At 38.6% G+C, this 19,044-nt stretch overlaps 1 protein-coding gene across 2 annotated transcripts in view; it reads right to left on the reverse strand.

Annotated features, from left to right (window-relative positions):
- LIN52 (lin-52 DREAM MuvB core complex component) overlaps positions 1–19,044 on the reverse strand; it is a 40,876-nt gene continuing 21,832 nt past the window's right edge. Inside the window, exons 6-7 of one of the 2 annotated variants that reach the window (XM_033062689.1) lie at positions 11,539–11,557; positions 1–2,919 (exon numbers count right to left, since the gene is read on the reverse strand). In XM_033062689.1, coding sequence (XP_032918580.1) covers positions 11,541–11,557 — 17 coding nt within the window. In that variant the 3' untranslated portion in view covers positions 1–2,919; positions 11,539–11,540. The remainder of the gene's footprint in view (positions 2,920–11,538; positions 11,558–19,044) is intronic. The other variant, XM_033062687.1, reaches the window with a different exon arrangement.

Raw genomic sequence — 19,044 nt, forward strand, 5'->3', positions numbered from 1 at the left:
TTCAATTGCCAGTGCACATAGACTTTTATTTTGATAATGATTTACATAACAAACAAGAATTTCTTCTCGGTTGAATTAGACAGCAAAGCATTTGATAGTCTAAAACTGAAGCGAATAGCCTTTATAACTGAATGTGTGTTTCACTGGCATTTAAAAGAAACCAAATAAATATTAAGTTTACTTCCAAGAAAGTCACAATAGCATCTAATTTACCAATATATGAAACCACTTTATAAAACAATGCATCAACTTGATTAACATTACCAAATCTTGATTTTCTTACACTCTTCATTCCCATCAGTAACAAAAAGTCACTCAGATTTTCTTGTATAGATAGATAACAGCATGGATGTCACGAAGGATAGCGCTGAAGGAAAAATAGGGTTCAAAAGGGCATGAAAACCCTTAGTAGCATTTGAATATTGACAAATATTTATTTACTGATGGGAATGGAACATCCACAGGCGAGCCCTGAGGTGGTGTCATGCAGATAAGTGAAGAGCCTGAGGAATAATATTGCCTAAGTGGCCAAGCAAAAGCTTTTGCATCTCAGAGAGCTATTCTGGAAACCCAGACAAACCTCTCAGGTTTGCATTTGCATATTATTAAACCAAAAAGCAATAACAGACAGAAAAAAATTCTTTGACTAACACACAAAAATACATATAAATATTTCCAATAAAAAATAACATAATTGACTCATCTCTACAGATACGTACAAAATCAAAAAATATCACAATTCTAAAGCATATATTAATGACTGCCCTATAGAAGATGATTACTGTGTATAATACATGGAGATTTTTCTTCCTTTTTTTTTTTTTAAACATATGTATGTTACTAAAAACTACCTAGAGTTTGAAATTTCTTACTGCACATATCATAAAATACACATATTCCAGGACAGGCTTCCATATATTTTCCTCTATCCTCCTTTCAGATCTCAATTCCTTAATGTGTTCGACCAAGAAACCTCCATAAAATGCACAAACTAATACTGGTGATACAGTTGAAGTATCCCATTATGTCATATATGTATACATATATTACATATATAGCATACAAACTTAAATTTGCATTCCAAATCTGTAATTCAGTGCTTAAAGCTATATCAACATCAGTTTGCACCATCAGGTTTTCTTCTGTTCCTAAACATTCTCATGTCCTGAAGGGATGAAGCTCCTGTTAAGCTCAGCCCTGCATAAACTGTGAAGGACAGAAATACCTCTGTTAAGTCTTAAATCAGGCTCCTAATATCTCTAAATTTGTGCAGGGTCTTTCCAGGATGTAGGATTTAACTACTTAAACTTAGTTAACCTGAGCTGTCCAAAACAAGCCTAGTTCTGACCGGCAATAACCAAAACTACAGACTGCAAACCAAAGGGTCACCAGCAAGTCAGTAAAACTCAGAAGTCTATTTGATCAAAAAAAACCTCCCCCTCTTTATTGCACATGCACCCAAAAAGAGTCTCATCTCTCTGCAAAGCCAGAAAAATGCACTGCTGTAAGGACAGCCTGTTACATGTACTATTGCCAAATAACTTCTTCTCTCACATGTGACTACAGCCTGAGAAATGACACATTTTGAAAAGCCTGCATGATAAAAATACCATTATGTTATGTTTCAAAATTACATTGTATCCTAAAAAATAACATATTTACTAATGCTTAAAATGTTGTTTTCTAGGAAAAGGAAAGAGAATGGAATTAAAATAATTATTCTCTTAAATAAAACAAAAAGTCTGAACATGCTCTATACCTCTTCCAAGGAGTCAATATGTAGAAGTGCATGAACAGAAGACAAAGGCATTAAACTGTAATCACAGTGTTCTGAAAGAGAGAAGCTCACGAAAGTTTCTATCTTAAAAACTCTGGTTTTGCAGGAGAGTAAAATTTTGAGGTGCTGGTTTGTAAGCAATTAAAAATACTACAAAACATTATTTTCAGAAATGCTGAGATATTGTACAGGCAGACCACAATGTGGCTAACAATCCTTCTTGGAGTGAAAACTGAAAACATCACCATCTTTCAACTTTATAACTCTTTACAGTTTCTGGCCCTGCAAGAAGCAAAGAATTGCAGAGGACTGACAAAGCTGTTTCTTTGTGTACTGGCCAAAGCTTCTGTAAGGATATCTTCCTTGAGACACAGTAACACTTCTTACTTGCTCCTGTGGTCTGTTAGTTTCAATTTCACTTAGAGAACCACTTAGGGGTGAAATGAAGCTCCTGGCACATCGATGGTCTGTCTGGAGGTCTTCCTCAGAGTACCAGACATTCTTCTCTGGTGAGAAGGCAGTGAGCAACTGGAATCTAATGCAGAGACTCAGCTTCTACACTAAAAGCATATGCTCCTGCTGAGCCAGTGCTCTTGGTCAATCCACACCCCAAACTATGCTCAAATCCTTCAGCACAGACCTCACACACAGGAAATCAATGCATCTAAGACAAAAGACACACAAAAGGGTCAAGGCCTCATGATGGACACTGGCCAGTGTCAGATCTGCTGTGTCCCTCAAACAGGCTGCCCCTGAGAGCAGCTGAATAAGGACACTGGCTGTTCACTTTGAACTGCTGACTGGAACAGGTTACTGTGTCACAGCATGTCAGGGCCAAGTCCTCCTGTCGGACATCCTATAGTCAGATGAAGTCCAAACTCCAGTGCAACCAACTGCAGTCCTTGTGACCTGTGCATATTGTACCTTTCCCCCGTTAAGAGATGAGCTGTGGAAGCAAAAAGAGATGTCTGCTTCTGAAGGTCTAGAGCAAGAGCTTTGTTCTTCTTAGACTTTCTGGGTTTCATTTGGATCCGCACTACATAAAATGACTTAGTTGGGGTATTTTCGTCCAAATGCTAGATGCAGCTACTTTTTGGGTTTCTCTAGGATGTTCAGGAACTTCCCTCGAGTCATTTCTCTAGCTGAAATCACAAGGGAGGAAAAAGAAATCAGTATTTTTTAAAAAGCCAAGAAACTCAAACAAACAATTGTTTAATTTGTATAAATGTATAACATATTCTAACCACAGGATAAGAAATTAATTTAGATTTGTGCTTGTACCAAAACTAAGAATTATTTTATATATTAAGTGGAAAATAAATAGAACTGCATTTCAGCTTGAATTCCTGACATGCTACAAATGCAGGCAGGGTCTGGAATCTTCTAAACTCAGCAATAATTTCCACAGGCTGTCTCATTACATACAATCTATGCTTTCTATTCCTACTGCATTATGCTCTTGCAGCACCTCCTTTCCTCTGTACTATCCATCTCTGAATGGTGCAATCCAAATCTCTATCACTCTATCTCAGCACAATTGTTCCTGTATGTTATAATCTGTCAGAGATTATGGAACTCTCTCTTTCTCTGTTTCAAGATTATTGGTCCCTGGATGATGTGGTCTTCAACAGAAATTAGGCTGCATTTTCACTCTCTCAGAAGTGTCAGTCCCTGGATGCTGTAATATAATGGGGTTTATATTCCTTCAATGCAGTTCATATATAGATAGGGTAATAAAAGTAAAGTTTATGGAGCTTTGGTCTTCTCTTTCTCTCTGCGTTGTCAGTCCTTCGATGTTTAATACAGCAAGGCAAGGCTTATATGTCTCTCTCTCACTCTCAGTTCTATCAATCTCTGGTAGCTGTACTACAGCAGGGTTTACACAGCCACTTTTCTGCGTGAGACATTTCTGACTTGAGAACTCATAAGCTCACAAGCTGGCAGAGAAGCCCTCATACTCTTCTTGTCTTGCAATAACAATAACATGCATCAAAAAAACACCATTAGCAACTGTGGCCTGGAGAAAGACAATGTTCCTACTGGTGCCCCTCCATTTCTTTTCAACAGAGGTGTAAGGTGTGTGCTGGACTGGGAGGCATCAAAACATAGAGGGTTTTATTCACAGGAATGATGAAAGCATGCATGTTTCCCACACCTAGCTTCAAAGACAGTCTAGAAGGAGACAGGAATTAATTTTCTGTTTTATCCATTCAATTCCTGACTTCTCTACTGTGACAAACATCAGAAATTAAAATTAGCATAAAAACTGGAGGTGGGTTTGTTGATGTTGGGTTTTCTCTTGACATTATTGATTATCTCTCAGAACAGAACTAAAATGTAATAACAATATTCAGCTTACAATACTGAGTGTGCACTCAGATAAAGACATTTTGTTATTGTTTACATAAAAGTTAGAATTTGTGTCTTAAAGCCTCTTTAAATTATTACATTCTAATTTTACACAAAATTTTATCACGAGGTATTGTCATCACCAAAATCCCTGCAAAACAATTAAGTAAAAGTCTATAACCTGTCTGTTACATACTGATACTTGTAGGCTGCAAAGTCCACTGTCCTGAGTGGAACATGCTTCAGACTGGCTGCAGGTTCAAGCAGATCACTGCACTATTTCCTTGCCTCATGCCTCTGGCTGTGAGTTATCTCACCTGGGATCCCACTTCTGATTCGCAGCATGAATTTCCACAAAAGTACTCATTTGTACCTCTGCTTCCCCAACCCCAAGGAACTAAGTTGCTAAAGCACAAAGAGCATGACTAAATAAAACGGAAAGATTTTTAAAATTTCAGCTTGAAAGAGATTCTTAGTTCTTTGACACCTCCCTGCCTTGCTCCAACAATAGTTCATGGTTTTAAAACATTCTTAAAGAGAAAAGCATGTAAGCTGAACTGTAGTTGATAAAGTGGAAAGTTTTCCAGAGTGCAAGTCCCATACAGGAGATATACGAATGCATGACAATTCTGTTTCCCCAAAGAGGGCTGCACCCTATAAATCAGGCAGAGAGCATAGACTCCTTCTGTGCGCTGAGTGAAATTACTGTGGGTTGGAGGTTGCTCCAAGAGCACGTGCCTGCCTGTTCACTTGTCATCGGAGATGTTAACATTTCTGATTAATTCACAGACCTCTCATTTTATTCTTCATTCCTTTATCCTTGCTATCCTGTTCTGCTGCAGCTTAAAGATTCTTACCGACCTGCTACAATAATCACCACCCGCTTCCCCCCCCAACCTGGTGAAATTGTTTAGTGATGCCAACCGCGCTTTTAATTTGCAAGACATCAGACACAGAGGTAATTTATACCAACATCTGTTCATTTCTGACTTCTGAAACAAACTCGCACATGCTGCTACAAAATCCCATTAGGAGCAGGAGACAGCCTTCTGCTATTCTGTATTCCTCATCTCCTCACAGACTCAGGCTTGCAGCAGGGCTTTATTTTTAAAGATATGATGCCAAACTGAGAAAGAAAAAGGACCTTTTATCTTTGTATACGTATGAAAATGGCCAGGAAGTAACATCCTCATTTGACCGAAAAACCACAGCCAAGCTAAGGGCAAGTTTCCACAAGCATTAACAATCTTGTCTTCCCTGCTTCAGCTACTTCCCTTATCTGCCCAAGAAACACAGTTCAATGTATTCCTGGTAAACACAGGCCAAATTTTTATTACATGGTACTGCGTTCAAACATCTTGGCTATTCCTCCACCTTTGTTTCTTTTTAATCTGTGCTGGAGCATGATTTGATGGATTTTGCACAGTAAAAGGCTCTAATATTAAACTGACTTCTCTGCTCAGTATTGCTTCTGAGAAATGAATTCTTAATAATAGGAATATAATTTCCATTGGGGTCTTATGAAGCTTGCTGGAGTGAGGGAAGAGCTTGTGAATGAAGAAACCATCACCCACATTCCAAATACGATTGCAGGCTAAGAGAGATGGTAAAACCAGCTTTAAGCAACTACCCAAGGGACCAGCAGAAGCCATTTGAATGGTAGACAGAGGTGGATTTTTTAATTAAAAGGTTGGACAAAACTATAGTGAAAACCTCAGGGATTTCATCTTTACAATGGTAGTTTAAACCATGGACTACAAGGGAAGAGAGGGTTTGAGCACAGGTTTCATTGTACCAGCAGCCACACACTACAGAGGCTGCGCAGCACAAAACAGAAACATGAATCTGCATGACAAGGCACGATTTACAACCTGGCCTACACTGTGCATCTACTACAACAGAAAAATCAACAATGGATACTATTGCAATAGCTTGGATGCCAATTAACCTCACCTACTCGGGAGAAGGAAGACACTGAACACAGAAAAAAACACTTTAAGTTGATGTCAGCACTGGTTGCTCCGGAAGTAGCACTTGAATAAACTCCCTCAGGTAAATGTTTTGAAAAATGGTATCAGGCTATTATAATTAACAGAGAATGCTGTAATGTAGGAATTAAGTTTGCTGCTAAGCAGATCTCAAGAACAGGTACTGGATAGGAAAGGCTGGGGCTGAAAGGAGGAGGAAACATTTCTACTTGATAGGGGAGCAGAATAAGGTTTAATATAATCTCCTCTTTAGAACTTCAATCCCTCAATCCCACATTTAGCCTTGTTGCCTCAGGCGCCGTTTTTACTACAATTGTCCCCAAGCTGCCTCTCCGCAGTAAATTTTGTGGTTGCTGGTTGAAAAGATTCAGTAGTACAGATTGATTTCCTACAAGTGAGGAGATGAGGGATTACCAAAAGCAGTCCTGGTTAACAAGATTGGGTGCAGAATCTCCTGCTAGAGCAGCCCACTCTGCCAGTGCTTTGCATCCTTTCACTATGACATATGGGTTTCATTACACAAAGATTTTCCTGATTTTAACTTGGAGGCGATTACATTGGAAACTCAGAGCTATCTTTACATCTGTAGCAATTTAAAGGTTAAGTAACTTTTAATCAAATGACAAAGACTCATAATGTTTTTTTCTCGATTGAAAATGAAAACTGCTGTTCCGGATATTCCTTCCACTGACAATTTAATTAGAAAAAACCACTGCACTGGAGATTGGGGTCCAGCCTGATTGCTCCCCATAAAAAGCCTTCTCACACATACCACAGGACATACTGTGTCATAAGGTCTGGATAGCCAGGAAATAATGGAAGGATTTACTGCTTTAAAATCAGCAAGGAAAACAGTGATTTATACTTACATAAGCAACTTTCATCCAGGAGAATCCCTAAGCAACTCACATACATGCACACTTTTAAAACATAATATACACTTAAATATATCCACAACACACTTGGGGATAAAGTCTATGTAAAAGATATAGGTGACAAACTGTATTTATCACACATTCATCATGAACGTTAGGCCTTCACTGCTTACTACTTCTGGGCTTATCTAAAAATCTCAAAACAAAGCTTGTGAGTATATATTCAAATTATAGATACTTTAATACAAAGTCATTTGCTAATGAAGCACTTCTTAGCTTCTCTCCCAGATATAAGTTATGGGACAAATTTGACTGTGATCCTTCTCTGACCTGAAAATAAAGCCTTGTTGAAATCTAAAGGTCTTGCTACTAATAAAACCCAGAAATACAATTAATGTTTTTAGCTCTGAAATGTCTTGCAGTATCACATTTTGAATGCTACATTTTTGCCTGCAAAAAGGTTATTTTAGGCACTGCTATAATTTGTTAGCTTATCAGTTATTCTTCCCATTCAGTTGTATTTATGGTAACTAAAGAACTTGTTTTTCAGCATGGAAGGATTCCTTTGAAGTACTAATCATACATTCTGAAAATACTGCTGTGTCCTTGGACTACATAGAAAACAAAACTAGAAAGGTTTATTTCTGAAGCACTGTCAATGCAAATTACCATTTTATGGCAAAGAATATGAATAGCAGAAAGACAGCAGAACAGTTCTCTGGTTTTTAACCTTCTATCACACGAGTGTGTTGCATCAGAAATGATTTCTTATGTGCTGAGATACAATATTAGGATAAGAAGACACAATGATTCTTTTTCTTAGTTGTCAGGGCATAAAAAAGGCCAAGAGGAATCTGCCTGTGAGCCATTGTGGGACTTTTGCTTGACTGAACTTGTGAAAGCCAATTCCAAAGTCACACCTTTCAGTTGAGCTTAACTAATATTGCATGAGGAAAGAAAATTTAAAAAAATAAGTCAGAGGATGAGGGTTGAAGGCAAAAAGGTAATGTAAAATCAGGAAAAATACTTAAGATTGACATTATTACTGAACAGTCCTCAAAGAAAAAACAGACATATGACAAACAAGACCAAGAGAATATTATTACTCAGACAACATAATCTGAACTTCTGTCAGAGAGAGAGAAGCTGGTCCCTGTAGATCTATCTCAAACCAGACCCCCAAAATCCTATCACCATCTGGCACCAGCTCACACCTCTTTCTTCACAGAAAGAGCTTCAGTTACTCTGCTGTCTCCTGTCTACTTCCTAATATAAGTGTCAAATGAGCTGCTAGTTGAAGACTGTTGGCCTCTGACAAATACTTACCAGTGAAAGTACCCCATGCCCAATTTCAGATAGAGTTGAACTGGCATCAGGAGAGCAGTGGCTAGTGGTAAGAATGTCAGTCACCTTCACTGCAGGCACAACTGGCACATGCAGACACTCCAAGCTATGCTTCAGGAACTGTTACACTGACACTGAAGACCACTGCAATCACCTAACACTCCTGAAATACATTTCTCAGGTAAGACAGCAGAATCAGCATTAACACCCAGGTGGAATCAGCTTGCATTACCATGGCATCTCTCAGCAATCAGTATCAAAGCACTTGGAAAGTTTATCAAGCCTTACAATAGTCTTGAAATATACAATGATTTAATTCCCACCTTACAGATGGGGTCACAGCCTCAGTACAGATTGTGTGCTTTCACCCCAGCCAGCAACCAAGCCCCATGCAGCCATTTGCTCACTACCCCACCAGAAGAATCAGAGAGAGGATCAGAAGGGGAAAAGCTGGGAAATTTGTGGGTCAAGAGAGAGTTTAACAGAGAAAGCAAAGCAAAACAAGGAATTGATTCACTGCTTCCCATGGCAGGCAGGTGTTCAGCCATCACACATAATGCTGACTTGGGAAGACAAACACCATCACTTTGAACATCCCTACCCTCTTCCTTCCTTTCCCCCCCACTTTATAAACTGAACCCAATTTCGTGTGGTCTAGAATATCCCTTTGGATCACCTGTCCCAGCTGTGTCTCCTCCCAACTTTCCATGTGCCTCAAACCTATTTGCCTTGAGGGGGCAGTACACAGAGCAGAAAAGGCTTTGGCTCTGCTCACTAATAACAAAACCATCTCTCTATTACCAACCTGTGCTCAGCACAAATCCAGAACACAGGTCCATGTCAGCCAGTGGGAAGAAAATTAACTCTACCGCAGCCAAAACCAGCACAAGATGTATGCAAAAGGATTCGGCAGCTGTGCTAGAATTCAGGCTCTGAAGGATGAGCTGTCAAGTCTTGCTGCAGCAATTTTGAATAGTAACACCCCCTTAGTCCAAAACATCAGTGTCCTTCCCTTGGTGAATGAGACAGCAAAACGTGCCCTTATGTCAGCTTTACCTCACAGCCTGGCATGGCTTGTTTTGAAACGCTGGAGAAGGTGAAAGCTTGCACAAAGCCAGGCTGTGCATCGGAGCAGGTGAGCACATGGACTGCTCCTCCCAGTGTGCTATGAGAACAGTCCTCTCTGACAGAGAAGTAGTAAATAGTTGAGACTGATGAAGTTCTAAACCATTGAAACAGTTTAGTGAATGTTAGCTAGAGCCTTAAGAACTGTAATCAAATACCTAATGCTTTCCTGAATTATGAAATCCTCACGTGACCTCTTTCCACCTTGTTTTACTCCACACGTAGTACTCGTATTTTATCTTATACCTGATAAGAGATCTCAGAGACCATTCAGGATTATCCAGTGATAACAGATCTGTATCAGATTAATAAATCCTCAAAAATGTTATTGTTGCTATCAATAAATACTGAAATAATATCTGCGCTAAGAAAAATTCTTCTCTGCAGAATTAATTTACCTTGTTCTCCTAACCAGATTTCCCTGCCTCACAAGGAGGTTACCATTCTGTTTGCATTCAGTTGCAAACTGTGATGTTCACTGAGTTTCGAATTCTGAAACTACAAACAGTATTCATTCACACACAGATGGGCAAAGTCAGTCAATGAAAACACCCAAAGCAAGGGGCAAAGACAACCCTGCCAATGACCAGGGAGCTACTAAACTTACGTACCAGGACACAGACACTAGGATGTGCAGGTATTTTGTCCTGAGTGACCCTGACATTACAGTAAACTCTTACAGTACCTCCCAATTCTATGAGCTGCCTGCAGCCAATATCTTGTAGGGCCAAAGTTCTGATCCCTTTGACCCCCAAAGCAGGGAAAGAGTTACATCTTCTGCCTGCAAAGCCAATAAAAACCTCTTGATTATAATTTAGATAAGAGCCACTGGATTGAATAATAATGTCTGAAACTCCCCTGGCTGTTTCACCTTGAGACGTCCATCACTGGGTTAAACATGATGCTAATTGCATTTGGATTGATTAATTTCTCTCACTCCTGTCTATTCGAATAATGCTTAACAAAATAATCACAGCACCCACAGCCAAATCTTCTCCGTCAAAGGAATGAAGCCATCAGAACCAGCAGAGATGAAAGAAATGAAGATGACCCGTAATTACTGCTACGGTGATATCATTACCATATTACAGAAAATGAGTGTACGTGGGGGGAGCGGGGGCTGCGATTATTATTTATTTTTTAATGGAACCTCACATCCTAAGAATACAGATCCAACATAGCGAGTGGAGCACACAGAAATACAGAACTAAAAAATTATTGTGCATTAAATTGCAAAATACAGTGAACACTAGGACTTCTGATACATCAAGCATCCTGTACTGTAAGATGCTGTTTATTCACTTCACTATTTTTTCATTGCAATAATATTTTGTGTATGACTAGCATAGAGATTTAAGATGCCTCTCTTCCTAAAAAGATCTTCAAGGCCTGCAGCAGAACTCACCCATAACCTTGATGCTAAAGTAATTCTTTTTTAATATTATTAAAAGTCATCTTATTTTCAATGCAGGCATTCAGATTTTTAAATCACAAGATCTAATTTGATGCTCAAAGAAAAGCTATTATGCCAGAAATTTTTATTCTTCAGTGCTGATTCCTCTCTGAAAGCAGTTATAAACTGCATCCAAAGCCACAGTAGATCACTCTCAACCATTCAATATGCTGGTTCTGTAAAGATATCAAATGTATCAAGTCTGGAAAAATTTAAAGCAGGATTTGAAAAAAAAGAAAACAAAAAACCCCCAAACAACCAAACCCATAACCCTAACATGCAAATGGAAGGCCTTCTGCTCCCTTTATTCTCCAAAATACACTCCCAAAGCCCCCATCATTTGAGAAACAAATAGCTTGGCAATTGTGTAAGATCTACAGACACCTGTGCACTGCAATTCTAATTGTGGTTTATACACTTCACTTCTCTCAGTGCTCCTTATGTCTCCCCCCTAGTCTCAGACCAAAGACCAAAAAAAAAAAAAGAACTACATACAACTAGCAGCTTAAAATATTTTTTCTGGAATAAAGCCAAGGCGAAATACACAAGAAAATTTTGCATGCCAAAAATGTCAAGACCTAAGACCAGGCACTGACTCATGAAGCTAATTAAACACAGAAAAATTACCTTCAGGTATTTTGTAAGGCTGAAATTGAAAGAAAAAAAAAAAAAGAGTTATATTTCCAATATTAAAAGCAGTAAGAAAACCAGTTTTGCATTGAAGTTGAGGATATTTTCAAATATACCTGAAAGGTACTTTACTAGCATAGGTTATCACTGGAAGAGCTACAACTTGGGAGAGCTCTGACCATCAAATCCCACAGATCTCTCAACTAAACAGCAGAATAGGGCCAAATTTTTTACAAGAAGCACTCTAAAGAGCCTTTTTCTATTTGCTTGTACCAAAAGGAAAATAATCTCCTCCTGTCTTCCAACACCTGCAGTGGATCAAGAGTTCTTGATAATTTAGATTTTCTCCACCACAGGATCTCAAGGAAGAATCTTCTTTCTCAAACACACAGAAATGAGATCAAAACTGCTTGCTCAAGAACTCTCAGGCATAAAACACACCAAGAAGCTCAGCAAAGAGGTCTTGCTGAACATACACATGGAGCCAGGTATGAAAGGTTTCTGGAGATGAACGGACCCTTCTCAGAAGGAACAGAGGCAGAAGTGCTGCCCATGCTCCCACAGCACAGTGCACCGCAATGCAGTGCCCCTGCCTGCACTGGGGAACACACATTTACTGCTGGGAGCAAAGCAGGTGAACCCTGAGAGTAACAATTTTTTCAGGTTTTATCAGTGGCCAGGGCATGGAGGCCATGGCCAAATCTGAGCCCAGGAGCCAATAGAAACAAAGGGATTAAGAGTTATTAGGAGCAGAGAGAATTACATATTTACAGTACAGTTACTGAAAAATAATCGTGTAATGATTATGTAAGTCCCTATATTCCTTTTGGCTAATAATGCTGGGATACAAGCTGTATGGTTATGCAAGCCAGGGCACACAAATCCAATCAGAAGACATCAAGGCTTGTTTACAGGGAGGCTTGCAGCACTGGATCAAGAACAGTACAGCTTCCTTGACCTCCAAAAGGTAGAAACCAGTCCTTGTCAATAGGTTAGCTAATGCCCTGAACTGTGAAGAAGAACTGAATTTTTAAATTTAACTTCTGTCAGCAAACTTAATGGAAAGAGATATCTAGATCAAAGAAGCTCATAATATGGTAGCCTGTATTTATTTGTCCAGAAGTATGTCTTTACTTTAAAGAGCAGACTAAATCTTTAAAATGTTTTCTAATCCCAAGATTCCTTATTGAAACATTTTTTCTGTTTAGATGACTGCAGCCCTTGACATAGCAATGCATTATCAGTATTGAAGGTCTCTATGAAAAAAAGATTCATAGGTTTTGACTGAAAAATAATATTTGATTTACACATGTATTAAACCAAGATTCTTTTGCAATTAGTATGATACAACACATTACATTACATTACACAGAAGAAAGACTTCCAAACTTTTCAAAAATCCAAGAAAAAAGTCTGTATGGCCAAATATGTGCAAATGACTGAAATCTCAGTATTTCGAGGCCAAAGTCTCAGGCTTTGTTAAGACAGATTTATGGAAGAACAGCAATATGCAGTATGTGGGCTGCAAAACAACACCTTCACAACTGTCTCCATAATTTTATTCTTTCCTTTGAATGAATCAAAGGTACTTCATGTAACAATTACCCTTATCCCTGTCCTCATCCTTCCCACTATATTCACTGCTTGCTTTATTCCAGCATTTTAAGCTATGGTTATATTATTGAAGTTATTTTACCTTGATAAGTTTCATGTGTTTTTTACCCACTACAGTACACTTCTGGCAGCAATACCCTGAGCTGAGGAGTATCTGAGAGACCAGAAGAGGATTCAGGAAATTGAAAACCATCTTTACCAACTCCAAGCTGGTCACAAGACATCTGAGGAAATGCACTTATTTAGAAAAGTTACATATTTTACAGCATCCAAATGCCAATGGAGTCAAGTTCGAATGAATAGTGAAAAGCTGTTATTACTCAAAGAATCTATGACTAGTGCTAATCTGACCTACTTGATAACAAAATTGTAATACCACTCAAGGCTATTTGGAATGGGTATTAAAATATAAACAATTTAGGCTCTGCTACAATTATTCAATTTAGCTGTTAATGAGCTTAAAGGCAACTAGGCAAGGCTCAACTGTAAAAACAGATGTAAAAGATATACCCAAAAATACCCTCCCAGACCCACAAGGAAACTGAGAACATTTTTCATAAACATCCTCATGCTTCTAGTATTTTGAAGAGTTTTGAAGTACTCAAAGTATTTTGAGTTTTGAAGAAAATATTAAGAATCCAAGAAATAAGGAGGGTATTGGAGTCTGAAGATATCTCCTGAGCGTAGAGGCCAGCAGAAACTCCAGTTTTTTGAAACCCAGAAATAAATCCAAAACAAACAAAAAGCATTATTTTTCACTCCAGAAGCTCTACTGAGAGTAGCCCATTAAGCTTTGGTACTCATCTGCTTCCAAAAATTCTTTCATGTTTATTTACAGTCCATGCATACCACTGGTCTGAGGACATATCTACCACTAGATACCACTCTTATGAAAGTTGAATGCAGCAACACTGCTATTTTTTAATGAGCACAGAATTGCTTTTCATCCATTACTAGAAGAAAGAACAGAGGCACTGCAGCAAAGCACACAGCAAACCTTCTACAAGACAGCTCAGAAAGGAAGGAGAAGGCAGTGCCTCTGCTTTGCCATGAAGAGTCTCCATAGATTTGGTGACTGGAAACACTGCTCTGAGGGTTAAGGGCCACTGAGGAAACTTTGGAAGTCAGAACTGTGAAGACTCCATGATCCAGTGACAATGAAACTATCAGATGTATTTAGAGTTAGAAAGGTACAGCAGAGTAGAAGAGGTATAATGAAATGAGGATAGAAGATAGAAGTCCTTAGTGAAGACAATTTAACCTACCAGAAGAGAATATATCAAATAAGGTATACAGTACCAGATCATAGGAGGAAAATTGTACAGAATTAGAGATTCATTCTGATTTGATAGAACCTTGGCAGGTCTCCAGTTAATGTTCTGTTCTTCAGCACAGACAGACTGCTCAAGGCTTTATCCAGTCAAGCCAGAAAAACATTCATAGATGGAGACAGCACAACCTCTCTTGACAATCCTTTCAATAATTGATTGCTCCATGCTGGAAAAGTTTTCTCTTGATTCCAGTCAGAAACATTCTTGCATCTATTTATTTATTTATTGTCTCTTGTCCTGCCACACCTGACTCCATCTTCTCAAACAACCTCCCTGCACATTCCAGCAGGCAGCTATCAGGTTCCTGGGAGGTCACCTCTTCTCCATGCTGAATGCGCCCCATTCCCTTGGCCTCTGTTCACATGGGAAATGCTCCAGCCCCTGATCATCTTGGTGGCCCCTCCACTGAACTCACTCTAGTTTACCAATGTCTTGTTCATGCTGGGGCATGGAAGACACCACTGGTGTGGCATTACAGATGCAGATGCATCACTTCCCTGGATCTTCTGGCCATGTTTCAATCAACAGATGTACATGCAATCCCACATTCCTTTCCCATGTACTACTTACTTGCTGCATTCCTTGCCTTTAACCTTCTACCAACCCACTGCTTTGCTTCATGTTTCAGAAAACCCAAGCACCATAGGCAAGAGTGAGGGCATTTTATGCCCTGAGACAGGGAAGGAACTGTTTGCTCCTTTCAGTTTTATATCCATACATTAATAAACATAAATTGTAAGCTTTTTTTCTTTAATTAATGTGCTCTTTATTTTCAAATAAGCCAGGTACTAGACATGAAAATCTTGGGGCAACCTAGAGAACTATCTGTTGAAAACCAAATGAGAGCTTGGCCTGCTACCCAGAAACATCCATCACTCAGCCCTTTTCTGCTGGGATTTGTGTTGAATGACGTCCTCTGCAGGTTAACAATTAGTTTTTAGCATAAGAGGCCTGTGCCATCGTCATCATCTCCCCAGGAGACCAAAACAGGCTGAGTGATTTTTAGATTATATGGTCTGATAAGACACAGGCTCCTGAGTCTCTGTGTGCTTGTGCCATGCAGGCCACCTGCTCTGTGGAGCTGCCACCAGGGACACCTTCAAAAAGGTTTAATAATGATGTTCTCTCTAGAGAAGTAACTCAGAGCATGCTCAGAATTTACATTTACACCACTGACTAAAATCTTGTATATAAAATCCTATATATAAATAGGATCTATGACTAGTTGCTAAAAGAGATTGTAGAAATGCTACTTCCTATTAAATAAGAATCTGTGTGCTCTGTAGTCATAAAAACTGTAAATGAGCACAGGAATTGATAGAGCAAGACAGATCAGTAATCTACCCAGTCAGATATCCTATCTAACTGCACCCAAGATCAGAAGCATCAGAGGAAAAGATAAATTAGGGAGCCACATTATGAAGACATATGGAATAATTGTTACTGAAAGATTCCTCCTCTTCTTAAGTGCTTGTTTTATATCCTGAAGCAGCTGATATTTCCTAATTCATTTTAGATTTTTTTCTACTCTAACTAAAAATGTTCTCATCGTCCATTTAATTGCCTGATTCTTTTTCAATTGCTGCTAAGTACTTGCAGTTAAAAAAAATAAAAAATCCCAGTGTGGCAGAAAGTCCCACATCAAATCATTCATTATGTAAAAAGCATTTATTTTTGCTAATTTCAATCTGACTAGTTTCCATTATTTGTTTTCTGATTTTCTCCCCTCTCGTTCTTTTCAGGGTTGGGAATCAGTAGGAATTTTCCATTTATCTTCCCACCTGAAGAGATAAAATAACAACTGCATTACCTTTCAAAATCAAAGAGATCCTCTTTTTACCCCCACATTTTCATAAAGAAAACTCTTGATTTAGAAGTAGCTCTCTAGTGTATAGTGTATACACTATCTCAAATTATTCCTACCAAAATACTGCCTGATGTGACAGAGTACCCAAAGTTACAAAATAGAGAATGAGACTTATTTCCTTCCTGGGAAAAGATTATTAGACCTCATGCAGAAATACAGGGTGTAAAGCACAAACAATTATTAAATTCAAACAGAAGAGGTGGGAGATAGCATAATAATTTGCTGTGACTTGGAGATTCACTCAAGCCTGAAGACATACAGGAGAAGAACAATCTGCTCAGCTTCACCATGCTGGAGACCTGGCTATTCTGGACCTGGCTGGTTTGGATGATCCCAGGAGCTCAGGAGGCTTAAGGGGCACATGCAAAATATTATTAAATCCTGCCACATTCATCAACCATGCACAAACCTCAAATACAAACAGCAAGTTTTTCATCCAGAAACACAAAAGTCATGTAAAAACTACTTCATACAGAACATCAGAACAACAACAACAAAAAAAACATGTCAAGAAAAAGAAATGGAGAAATGGTCTGATACAACAGTAAAGAATGTGTAGAAATGTATAGAGATCAGCCAAAATATGAAGCTCATCTTCGTGAGTGGAACAAGATTTCATAAGATCAGAGTAAAGGATTCTGAGAAATGTATAATAGTATAAAAACTTGGATAAGCACTGTGTGGATATCTAGGAAAGGTTTTATTCCCTAAGTGCTATATCAAAACTGGAAGAAGATTTAGGTTATGGCTTGGGCGCTTGGACTTACTGGAGAGTCAAACATTACACTTGGTCACAAGGTGAAATGACCAACAAAACAGAAGTCATTGAAAGAGGGATCACAGACAATTGGTTTGGCAGTGGAGGAGGAGTAAAAAGCTCCAGTTTCAACAAGTGTTCAGGTCCCTCAGATATAATGGAAATGAAGGGGCTGCTAGAAAGCATTTTTAATACCATAGGTTCTAGAAAGGTAGCAATGTTCATTAGCTCCCACTGTGCTCTAAATACTCTGAAATATGCATGTTGATAACTTACAGTCACAATATAGAACAAAATACTATATGAAATAAAGCCATGCTACATAGTACTGACACATGCACTCACACTAACTCTACAAAATAGTTGTGTTTCATGTACGTACATTTTATAATATTTTTCAAATTATCTAGCTTCTTAGGAGTAATAAAGTACTACCTTGCATGAGCACTGTAGTGCTTACACAGAAATTATATTATCAGAATTATTTACTGAAAAGAGAATAGAGATTTTAAAAGAGTACTGAAAAGACAGGAAACAAAGTGCTACAGAATTGATAATTCTCTTCATTCATAGTACAGATTTTTCCTTCTCAGTTTCATTGCCATAACCACATACAATTTGAATCACTACAATGCATCTACATTCTACTTTCCTCATTAAATTGGAAACTAGGTGATACCAACTCTAAAAATCATCAACATTCACCATTTCTCTTCCTCTCATTGACACACATGCAAAGGGCCTGTAAACTCCTACTGTCACCAGCCTAAGACATGGCCTTCACCGGGACAGATGTTGCCACTGGCTTGAAGAACTTGTGCCCTCTCTGGGAATCCAGCAGCAGGTCTTTTGTTTTATCCAGCAGGCAGGGCCACTCAAAATCCTCATTAGGAAGTGATCTGCAGCTATGCACCAAAGGGAAGAGTCCAGCTTGTAGGATTTTTGATTTCATTTAAGGCAGTGCTTAGCAAGAAGAGAGACCAGCAGGTATATTTTCAATGCCATCTGCTGGATAAGACAGACAACTCTAATAAAGGCAAATACCTGCTGTTTTCCATCTATCATACCACTTCCATCATCTCATACCAACAGCTCTCTCTTCCTTGTATCTTACCTAAACAAAGACCAAATTTGAAGTTGTCTCAATAAGCAAATCTTATTCCCCACTCCCTTAATGCATCCAAGAGAGCAAATAAGCCAATATTTATGAACATGTTTGAATGTATAAAAACGACTGCACTTTACTCCAGCAGAGAATTCAGGGGGTTCTTACAGAGAAAAATATCTTAAAATAGATTTCATGAGAAGAGCCTGATGCATGTGCTGCAAAACATATTCCTGTACTGCACTAGTCTCCCACTCTAGAAGAACTAATACTTCTTTCTGAGGAGAGCAATGAAAATGTCACAACACAAGAAGGTTTTTTCCCCTTGCCTGGAGAGTATTTTTCCCATTGGAAAGACCAACAATGGAAAGCATTCGCTCAACTAAATGAGTAGAAACATACTTGTATTTCACAATAAAATGGAACAGACAACTGATCTGAAGAGATGGGTAAATTCTACTCCTATAGAAGTACAACAACAGATATCCTAGGATTTGAGAACAGGTATTTATTAATTCCAGTGAATAAAGTGTTGGCTTGATTTTGAACAATTCTCAAACTTTTCTGAATTATGACGTATTATGGTCAATCAAATTGCAAAGCTTCACTAAATGTCTCAACTGTTCACAGAAATTAGACAATATGGATATCTGCAACTTCTCATAAAGGACATCTGAACACATTCCCCTCCCAATAGTGTAACCAAAGAACTTCTGAAGACTCTGGTAGAATGACCCTCTTGCTCTATTATGCCATTTAGACAGCCTATTGGATCACCTAAATTGAGTAAAAAAAGAGGGATTGGCATGAAATGAGGTCTGGCATGAGG

The sequence above is a fragment of the Catharus ustulatus genome, chromosome 6 (genome assembly GCF_009819885.2).
Source record: "Catharus ustulatus isolate bCatUst1 chromosome 6, bCatUst1.pri.v2, whole genome shotgun sequence".
NCBI classification, from domain to species: domain Eukaryota; kingdom Metazoa; phylum Chordata; class Aves; order Passeriformes; family Turdidae; genus Catharus; species Catharus ustulatus.